The following is a 9809-nucleotide window of genomic DNA, read 5'->3' on the forward strand; positions in this document are numbered from 1 at the left end:
GTGTGTGTGAGTCAGTGTGTGTGTGTGAGTCAGTCAGTGTGTGTGTGTGAGTCAGTCAGTGTGTGAGTCAGTCAGTGTGTGAGTCAGTCAGTGTGTGAGTCAGTCAGTGTGTGAGTCAGTCAGTGTGTGAGTCAGTCAGTGTGTGAGTCAGTCAGTGTGTGAGTCAGTCAGTGTGTGAGTCAGTCAGTGTGTGAGTCAGTCAGTGTGTGAGTCAGTCAGTGTGTGAGTCAGTCAGTGTGTGAGTCAGTCAGTGTGTGAGTCAGTCAGTGTGTGAGTCAGTCAGTGTGTGAGTCAGTCAGTGTGTGAGTCAGTCAGTGTGCGAGTCAGTCAGTGTGCGAGTCAGTCAGTGTGCGAGTCAGTCAGTGTGCGAGTCAGTCAGTGTGCGAGTCAGTCAGTGTGCGAGTCAGTCAGTGTGCGAGTCAGTCAGTGTGCGAGTCAGTCAGTGTGCGAGTCAGTCAGTGTGCGAGTCAGTCAGTGTGTGTCAGTCAGTGTGTCAGTGAGTCAGTCAGTGAGTCAGTCAGTCAGTGTGTGTGTGTCAGTGTGTGTGTGTGTGTCAGTCAGTGTATGTCAGTCAGTGTATGTCAGTCAGTGTATGTATCTGTGTCAGTCAGTGTGTGTATGTCTCAGTCAGTGTGTGTGTGGGGGTCACCACACTTCTCCTCCCCACTCCCCCCCCCCCGCAAATTCTGCGCACCACATGACCGGGGGGAGATCTCCCATTGTCCGCGCATGCTAACCAGGAAGTGCCCGTGTCTGCCTGGTGCTGGAGGGCAAAGCGGAGGCCTCGGCTATCACAGCCGCCATGAGCTCGCCGGCGCTGCGGGAGTGGGAAGACCTGCAGGAGCACTACCAGGAGATCCAGGTCAGTGTGCTGCTGGGCCTGCACCCGCCGGGGGCAGATAGCGGCTTTGTGCCACCCCCTCCCCACTCCTCCTGCGGTGATTGGATGAGTCAGTGGCGCCATCACAACTGCGCATGCGCGGCATGGCAGCGGGCGTGGAACGGCGGCCGTTAGGAGTGGCGTCGGCGTGTTAGCGGCCGTGTGGGGTGAGCGGCAGCCATTAGGAGCGCCGCCGCCACATGTGACAGGGGACGTGTGGGGGGGAGAACGGCGTCCATTACGTGACGTCACTTCCATTTCACATTTCGTCTCCCATCTCTCCAGTTTTGTCCCATCAGGACTAGGTGCCACTAAAGAGGTTTCACTTCAACAGACAGCTGTCTAAATACAATTCTTCAGTTCGATATGGATGCATTCACTTATGCAATGTGTAATCTGGTTGGTGCTTGGCTTCGGCAGGGACCACTTCGCTGCCATTGAAGTGCACAATGAAGACTTGGCATGACCCTTACAGCACACAGGTTACAAGAGACATGTCTTTATTATAGCATTTAATATTTTATTTATTTGCATACTGTATAAACATGGAGGCACATTTCAAGGGAACAACATCCCTTTGTCGTCATGTGTGACAACCTGTAAAGACTCAACACAAAGTTGGTCCTAGAAACAGTTTAATCACGGCTTTACATTTGGAATTTTCTCTTTGCTTCGATGTATGCACAGACCACATATAATAATTCCAACAGCACTTCCACCCAATATTGCCACAGCTACAAATAGCCACTCCATTCTGACCGAAAAACTGGCATGAATTCCTAGAGGGGGGAAAGGAAAAAAAAACCCCAGTTATGCAAATACATCAAATAGATGTGCTAACCTCTGTTTCCACCCCCCAGAGACAGCCTATTTAACCAGTGTAAAGTTAGCCGACTGCGATAGGGCAATGCAGGATTTTAGCTTGTAACTAATGATACCACTTAAAATGATCAATATATCAATATAGTCATTTACCATTTTAAAATTACTATTAGTCAAAACATAAATCAAACATGCAGTGTAGTTTTCAGTCAGACCACACCAAAGTTTGTGGCTAGTAGCTGCTGTTACAATGGAAAGAAATAAAGCTAGCTGCCCATTATCACTTGACAGAAGTGGCATGGAATTACACATGGAAAGCTTTCCATTTCTTGTATAGATAAGATGTTCTAGATTGGAGTTTCTATGGGGAGGTCCCAATGTCCCTACTGTACCTTCTTGGATTAAAATATTCTCATGTTTGTCCAGATGGAATTCTACTGGTCCTTCTGCTGTTACCAAGGTCAGCGATCCCTCCGAGTTCCACTTATCAACTGTTCTTCTCTCTGCCAGATGAAACAATTTAGTATGTTTAATAGATTGGGAATACAAATGATCCTTTAATACCTTGTTTTAGACATTCAAATATTGTCTTTGTTCCAATTTTAAAGAATGTACAGCTCTCTGCTGTAGACTAAAATCCATATACTACTGTATGCTGCATTTGAAAAGTGCATCAATTTAAACCAAATCAACATGGGATTAACAGAGCATATTTGAGGAATTGGCCAGTTTTTCTTGGTTATGGCAAAAGGACAAAGAAAAGGAGCCAAACAAAGTGTTCTAGTTCTGTTTTTGTATGTATAATTAGAGTAATCGTTTCTTACTTCTAGAGGATCTGCAAGAAGTCACACAGGATTGCAATGAAGAAGGCATGCATACAGAGGCACTGCAGTGGAAATATACCTAGGAAGGAGTTGGTTGATTTGTTACTGCAAGTTAATATTTGAGAGAAGCACATTTCACATTAATTGCAACTCATTCAATAAACTCACCATAACAGTGTTATGAATTAATATCAATTTTTCACCATGTCTATATCTGAAATTAACTATGACGTGTGACAAATTACCAATTAGATAGTGAGCTCTTTGGAGCAGGAACGCCTCTTCTACAATTTTACATTTATGTCTGAAGCACTTATTCCCATGATCTGTTATTTGTACTACCGTATGTTATTTATAGGATTGTCACGTGTATTACTGCTGGGATGCGCCATGTACATTAATGGCGCTATATAGATAAAGACATACATTGTAGAAAACCCATACCTGTAATGGTTTAGGAATCCTACAGTATGTCCCCGTTTATTTGAACATTGAATTGGTTATATAGCTGGAGTTTACCTCCATACTTTGTTTTAGGATTTTGAGCTTTTAATGTTTTCAGTCAAATGAAACAGTTTGGGCCAATATAAAAAGTGGGCCAATATAAAAAGCAATCCAACAATGCTGGCTTTTGTCCAGAATAGCAAGCTTGGATAACGATGCCGCTTACTTTTAATGAATCACAATGCACACATACCAAGATATACCAACTCACCAGTCCTCCCAAGGCTTGCTGGGAGATGGAGTCCACAAATGTGAAGGTGTTCACAATGAAACGCTTATAATGAGATGGTGTCTCTATACCTGAAAGGCCCCTAACAGACGCCAGCTGAGTTATATAGTTGTCTCCAGAAAATGGACACCTGTTTGGGGGTGGGGGAGAAATTGAAAGACTGGGTCAACAGAACAAGAGTTATATTAATCTCAACATACAAAAAAGGTGGCCACTGTAACACCCTTGCTCTCAACTATGGCATAATGTTTGCTCAACATAAGCCGAGCAATTAATGTGACATTCATGGTCATTTCCAGAATAGGCATCTACTTTGATTAAATACAGACGTCATATACTTCATTGGTCAAGTCAGTCCACAATCTATAGTTTCTCACACACACACACACACATACCTGTCCACTAGGATTGGCCACTGTGGTCGCTGCAAGGAATTTTCAGAGGTGGTGGCCCAACATTCGTCCAGAATTAGGATCAAGGCTGGATCACTTCTTCGTAGGATGCGAACTTCGACAAATACTGGTTCCCTGAGAAGTTTTACTACAGGGTAGTCGCCTTCAGTATAGTATTGGCCATACTGAAGATCTGCAGAGAGCCCAAAAGAGGACACTTCATGAAAGACATACTGTAGCAATACATTTTAGTGTCTTGTACTCATGTCACATCCAATTCACCATTTCATTAATATACCATCCTGCATTTATGGGAACAATTATGCAACATTCAGTAGACTATATAGAATAAGTTATAGCATTGTAGCCAACCCTATGGAAAGGCATAACTGTAAATGAAAGCTAGTGGTTAAAGTGTCTGATTATAAAGTGACTGCTAGAAGATGCCCTTGCCAAAGTTAGATGACAAGCAATAGTGAAGATAAGGATATGGTGACGGAGACATGTTCATTAACACACATTACCTTTGGCAATCCTCATTTCCAAGATCAGTGGTCCATAACTAGAAGCTGGAGGTGGAGGGGGAAGTGTGAAGACTTCTACTTCAAGAGGGACAAAGCCACTGGCAATGAAGCTACAGCGAATGTGCAGTCTGCAAGAACATTTCAATTACATTTTGAAGTAAAAGTTGTCATGATGAGAGGACCTCTCAAAACATTAAAATGACCTCTTCAACTGCATAACCTGTCATTGTTTAATAATGCTAGAAGCGCAAGCAAAACAAAATTCAAGTGCATGTCAAAAGAACAAAGTGTAAAAAGGTTAATGCTACACTAGCTATATTAAAAAAAAACTGAAAAAATATATCTACATCTGGTGCCCCAAACTGCATAAATGTTCATTACGGATCCCTTAGGGGCTTATTCAATAAAAGTGCAATAGCACCGATTCCACACTACTGCTGCATGGAAAGTCTGATCGACTTTCTTGAACTAAGCCACTCATGAAACATTCTGAACCTGTCCATTCCCCGTCTACCCTGAAAATGTAGGACGGCAGTGAAGAAAAATCAGGCAAAGGCTACATTTAAAATAAAAATAATTATATATAAACTGCACTAAACCTGTAGGAACGATAGTGTTTAAGTACATTGAAGCAAATGGGAATGAAGAGGGCACAACAGACTTGTGCTGATTCAATAGTTTTTGCATAAGTTCGTTGTGCCTTCTGCACACCATTTTGTTAGGCCACCCAAAAAGGCCTTTGAGCAGGAGCACCGACATGGTTTAACTATTTTTCATGGATGTATAGTGCGTGGGGAACCACAACTTTTCTACTTTGTACATTGGAGACCACCCCAAAACCTGCAAAAATGTTTTGATGCACCATTTGTTCTAGTTAGACCTGCACTGTTGCCAAAAGCATTAGAAAGGTCGTTAGCTTTCCTACTAGACATACAGACTGCCGATACAAGGCATTATGCACAGCGGCTTTGATGCTCTGTTAAACAGCATGTTAAATTCAGTGGGGGGGGGGGGGGGGGGTCATGTCCAAACACCAGGTATTTCCAATAGTATTTATAGATTAGCAAGGTCACAGGGCAAAAAATATTCCAGAGTCAATTTGACCTCAATTTACCTGAAGGTGCTATCTCTAGTTATTGAGGCCCCACGCCATGTCCTGACATCTTTGTCCGCCACCAGATAATTTTCATATATTATGTGATCACCATCCTCCTGGTTGTTAGAAGAAAGTTAGAGTGGCAGAGATTCAATCCTTTTTGCAACAACACAAGTCTGTAGCAATTTAAAAAAAAAATGCCGATGGCAATTCTGGTAGAGAAGGGGATAATTGACCATTTCCCACTCACCTTACGTGTGGTCCCACAGGCTGAAAGAGGGAACTGGAATAGAACAAATGCATCATTTTGAGTCACCGCACTGCATCCAGCACCACTTCCCCTGGGAAACCTGACGGAGCTTAGAATGAGCGGTGGCATAGTGTTGTCCTTGGAGATAGCAACTGAAAGCCGACCATCCATGGTGCACTGAGCAGTGACTGGAAGATTTGTCAAAGCACAAATTTGAGGTTAGATTTTACATTCAGTCGTGCAATATGGAACATATTAAGCTATACAGTTCCAAGTCTGGGGGGGATTTTATTGAAGGTTTTTGGAAGCCAGTAAAGAGGCACTTTTACCTTGGTCCCCATAGTAGCAAGGAGTGTTTGAATCACTTGGGTCATAGCAGCAGCCTCTCTGTTGGCAGAGGTCCTGGGATGTGGATGGACCAGCACAGGGAAGTCGGTTTACTCTCTGGACATCAGAGCACTTACTATGGTTTGGGGAATCCATCACTAGAATGGGTCAGAATGATGCATTGTACTGTACCAGTAAGCAATTGTTGTGTGCATAACAATTGAGATTAACACCGATTTATTTCAAAGGGGGGTAGGGGGAAATAGAAAAAAAAAAAAATTCTGTATATCATTGCAACTACTGTATTAATTTAATCACCAGGAAGAATACTACAATAATAAAATACAACAATAGAGGTCCATATCGTGCAAGAAGGAAGAGTATTCCCCTCACATTCCCAAAGGATTTAAAAAATACATATATATATATTTATTTTTTTTAAAACCCACATATCTTAGAGGTTAGAGATAGTAATTGAAAGTGCAATGCAATTTGACAAGTGTACTCAACATTATAATCATTTTTTGCCACCAAAGAGGAAAGCAACACGTTAAAGAGCAATGCACTGATGACAACTCTGGCAGCAAAAGAGTGGAACTAAACAACCATTAAGGAGGTTTTTACCTTGAAAAATTGGGCATCTCAGCTCTTCCTTTTGATAGGCTTCCCATTCGCCTGTAGAATTATGCTCCAGCAAAATTGTCATCGTGTAGTAGTGGTCCTGATATAAACATTAAAAAGAAATACTAACATTGCCTGATATGGATATTTTGTTTTTATGGACAATTATTGCTGGGGAGTGATGGTAACCAGCCAATTCATCGGCACCCACTGACTACAACTACTAAGGCAGACCGAGTACTTGCCCTACCATTGATTTTAAATGTAACATTGCATGCTCAAGAGGACAACCATACAACCAGCTGCAGTGGTACTTGAGATATGCCAGTCCCAATAGATTGTTGTCCAATATATTGTATTAGGTACATATATGGAAAACCAATAACTTAGAAGTCTAGTGCATGGTTTGGGGTTTTCATTGTTGCTACCCAGTCTTGTGTCCAAATCCATGATAAAAATCAATGCCACGCAGATTGAGGATCTTATGTGGTAACTGAATTTAGCAAACCATCTACACGGGTTCAGATAATTTCTGGGTGCAAGCAGACATCAAGTGTGATATAGATATATACTGGCGAATCCAATGCACATGCAGAGCAGAGGTCATGGCGCGCATGCGCAGGGAAAACAGAGTGTCCGGCCTGCTGCCTGTGGGTCCACCCCCCCCTCCAACGTGGGATGGAGGGGAAGCGCCGGGGCGAGCCCTCCAACTCAGCTCCCCCTACGCCAGCCAACCCAGCTTCCCCCGTGCCAGCCTCCTGCCCCTGACCAAGGGAATTGCTCCCACGGAATTAGCCCACCAGTCTGGCACACCCCCTCCAACCGCCTACCTTCTGAGCCCCCCCGAGCCTACCTCCTGCCCAAGGCAGCAGCCGTGGCGATCGGGGGGGGGGGGGGGGAAAGAGAAGCATCTGGCGGGCAAGGAAGCAGCACCCATCTGGTCAAGGTCAGTCACCCACCCAGGCAGTCACCCGCTCACCCACCCTGGCAGTCAGTCACCATCCAGGCAATCACACACCCATACTTACAACACCCCCCCCCCCCAGGCCTTTTGTCACATTGGATATCTTTGTCTTTTGTTGATAATATAAAAATAAACAGATTGCATTATAATGTTTTTTCCATATTACAATAAGAAAAAAAAGTTAAGTAAAAGTTGCGTGCTAAAAAATATTTTTTGTGGTAGGTGCGCTATGGGTTCTGGGGCAGAGGGGGGCCCTGCTCCTTTCATAAATCCTGGGCCCCATGATTTCTGTTGGCGGCCCAGATCATAGGTTCAGTTTAAAATCAGTCTCACTGACTTGGCAGTATGAAAAACAGTACTTTCCACTAATCCCTTCAAACACTGAAGGGGCAAGTAACATTCCTCCAGCCTAGAACCCCAAATCTCACCGACTTCAACCACAAAAGTGGAAAATTATCCTTGATAACTTGAGAAATTTGATGTATTAATTTAGCACTCCATGTTAGGTTAGTTTGGGGAAAGAGACAGATCTTCCATTACCTAGAGACATGACAGCAGTAATCCAGAAGCCTCACACAGATTAATGCACCACAGAAGCAAACAGATTAAAGCAACAATATACAGGGGATCCTTTACCAGCTTTGTAATGTAACAGCCGTCATAATCAGCATCAATAATCAGGAGGCCATCAGATTCAAGAGTAATCCAGATCCCACAGGAGGCATCATTAGCAAGAGGCTGCCATTTTCCTTCATGGTCTAGGAAAATATAAAGTAGTTTGTGTACTATAGACAGGCTTCACATTGCTGCAGAAAAGCCACATCATTAACACATGCACTGCCTGGGTCGGCAACTATTCCGTTTCACAGTGAAAACACACTATTAATTTAAAAAGTATCAAACCACAGGTTTTCCAGATAACAATTAACATATTGAAAGCCAATACTCAGATATTTTTTTCTGCTTTAGAAACATTTGATGTCAGAGAGCCAAATTTACAAAACAATGTATAACTTTCCAATGAGGTATTAGTCTTGTTACCCAATTTAAAAAAAAAAAAAAAAAAAATTATATATATATATATATATATATATATACACACATACACACACACATACATACACACACTCATACTGTATGTTACACTGTACAGCAACCTACCTTGAACTAACAATTTACCAGATATATTGCCATTTAGAAGTGGGGGTATGCTATACTCCAAACTCTGCTCTCCACAAACCAGAAATGGTTCCTCATAAAAAGGGCTGCTTGTCGTAGATAGATCTTGTGCAGCAGAAAAGAGACAACATCCTAAGAGCACTAAACTCCCCAAATATCCCAATTTCCTAAACGTAGCCATTCTGAATAAAAGAATAAATCCTACATGTGAGTAGGAGCCTCTGTAACTTAGCTGACAGGCATGGCCAACCCAGGTGAGCATCTTTGACTTTTATGGGTGTGTTTTTCTATCAACCAATTAGCACTCACAAGTCAACTCAGCTAAAAGTCACATGTTGCATTGTAAACTGGAGTAAGTGCTTAAACATGCAATGAATTGGCCATTCATTACATGCAGTAATAAAACAAAAAACTGCACATTGTGCCAAATATATCAAAAATGAACAAAGTCCCACTACTTTTAATGTGGATCTTTTTACAAAATCTCTCATCTGCAAAAACTGCTGGAGAAAGAGGAACAGATTTATATAAAAAAACCTAATTGAATTTAGTGGTATTTTTTTTTTATCTATAGTTTTGCAAGCAGTGGACTGATAAATAGTTTTCATTATGTCTCATGCCCTTTAAGTTGATTTCAATGTGCAGGGTCAGTGTTTGCAAGCCAAACATAATGCACACGGTGGGGTCATTTACTAATGCTATAGTATAAGGAGCCCTTCTATTCTCTCTTGTTTGTTGTCTATCACGTTTGCCCTGATTTTAGGAAGGCTTTGGGGATTATTTAGTAAAGTCTGTTAGCTGCAAAACTGAGGTAAAGCCGGGAAAAACAAAACCCCAGCAACATATTTATAAAGAAAATAAATGCAATTGACATTTGTTTCCTCTGATAAATTGGGTGTAATAATTTTGCGCTGGATTTGCCCAGTTTTGCAGCCGAAATACTTTAGTACTGTACATAATCTCCTTTTATTTACCGTCTTAATGGTGAAAGAAGCAACGTGAGAAGTTTGAACTGCGTTGCAGACTATCTAATACCTGGTGGTAAAAAGTAATCCAAACCCTAATCTAATATTAATAAGCAAAACATATGTTGCATATGTACAACAAATTGCTCTTTATAAAAAAAAACACCACATTTACATAAACACAGCTCCTAAAAGAATTTCCATAAGAACTATATTGAGTTGACATATAAAG

General features: G+C 42.0%; 1 protein-coding gene across 1 annotated transcript; it reads right to left on the minus strand.

The window, feature by feature from the left end:
* Positions 1–1461: 1461 nt before the first annotated feature.
* On the minus strand, positions 1462–8808 carry LOC142490915 (zona pellucida sperm-binding protein 4-like). The gene is made up of 12 exons (XM_075593309.1): positions 8595–8808; positions 8070–8191; positions 6473–6569; positions 5851–6006; positions 5522–5709; positions 5290–5387; positions 4176–4303; positions 3655–3844; positions 3242–3389; positions 2527–2605; positions 2095–2205; positions 1462–1659 (listed from the first exon to the last, which is right to left on the minus strand). Exons 1-12 carry the CDS (start codon positions 8791–8793, stop codon positions 1520–1522), a joined length of 1656 nt encoding a protein of 551 aa, XP_075449424.1. The 5' UTR covers positions 8794–8808; the 3' UTR covers positions 1462–1519.
* Positions 8809–9809: the final 1001 nt, after the last annotated feature.

This window comes from Ascaphus truei, chromosome 3 (genome assembly GCF_040206685.1).
Source record: "Ascaphus truei isolate aAscTru1 chromosome 3, aAscTru1.hap1, whole genome shotgun sequence".
NCBI lineage: Eukaryota > Metazoa > Chordata > Amphibia > Anura > Ascaphidae > Ascaphus > Ascaphus truei.

Coding starts and splice junctions, on each gene's coding strand:
- LOC142490915 (XM_075593309.1), bottom strand. CDS start 8,793: ATGGCTACGTTTAGGAAATTGGGATATTTGGGGAGTTTAGTGCTCTTA. Junction 6,007..6,472: donor GAGATGCCCAATTTTTCAAG/GTAAAAACCTCC, acceptor GACCCATTCTAG/TGATGGATTCCCCAAACCAT. Junction 2,606..3,241: donor AGCAAGCCTTGGGAGGACTG/GTGAGTTGGTAT, acceptor ACTCCTTCCTAG/GTATATTTCCACTGCAGTGC.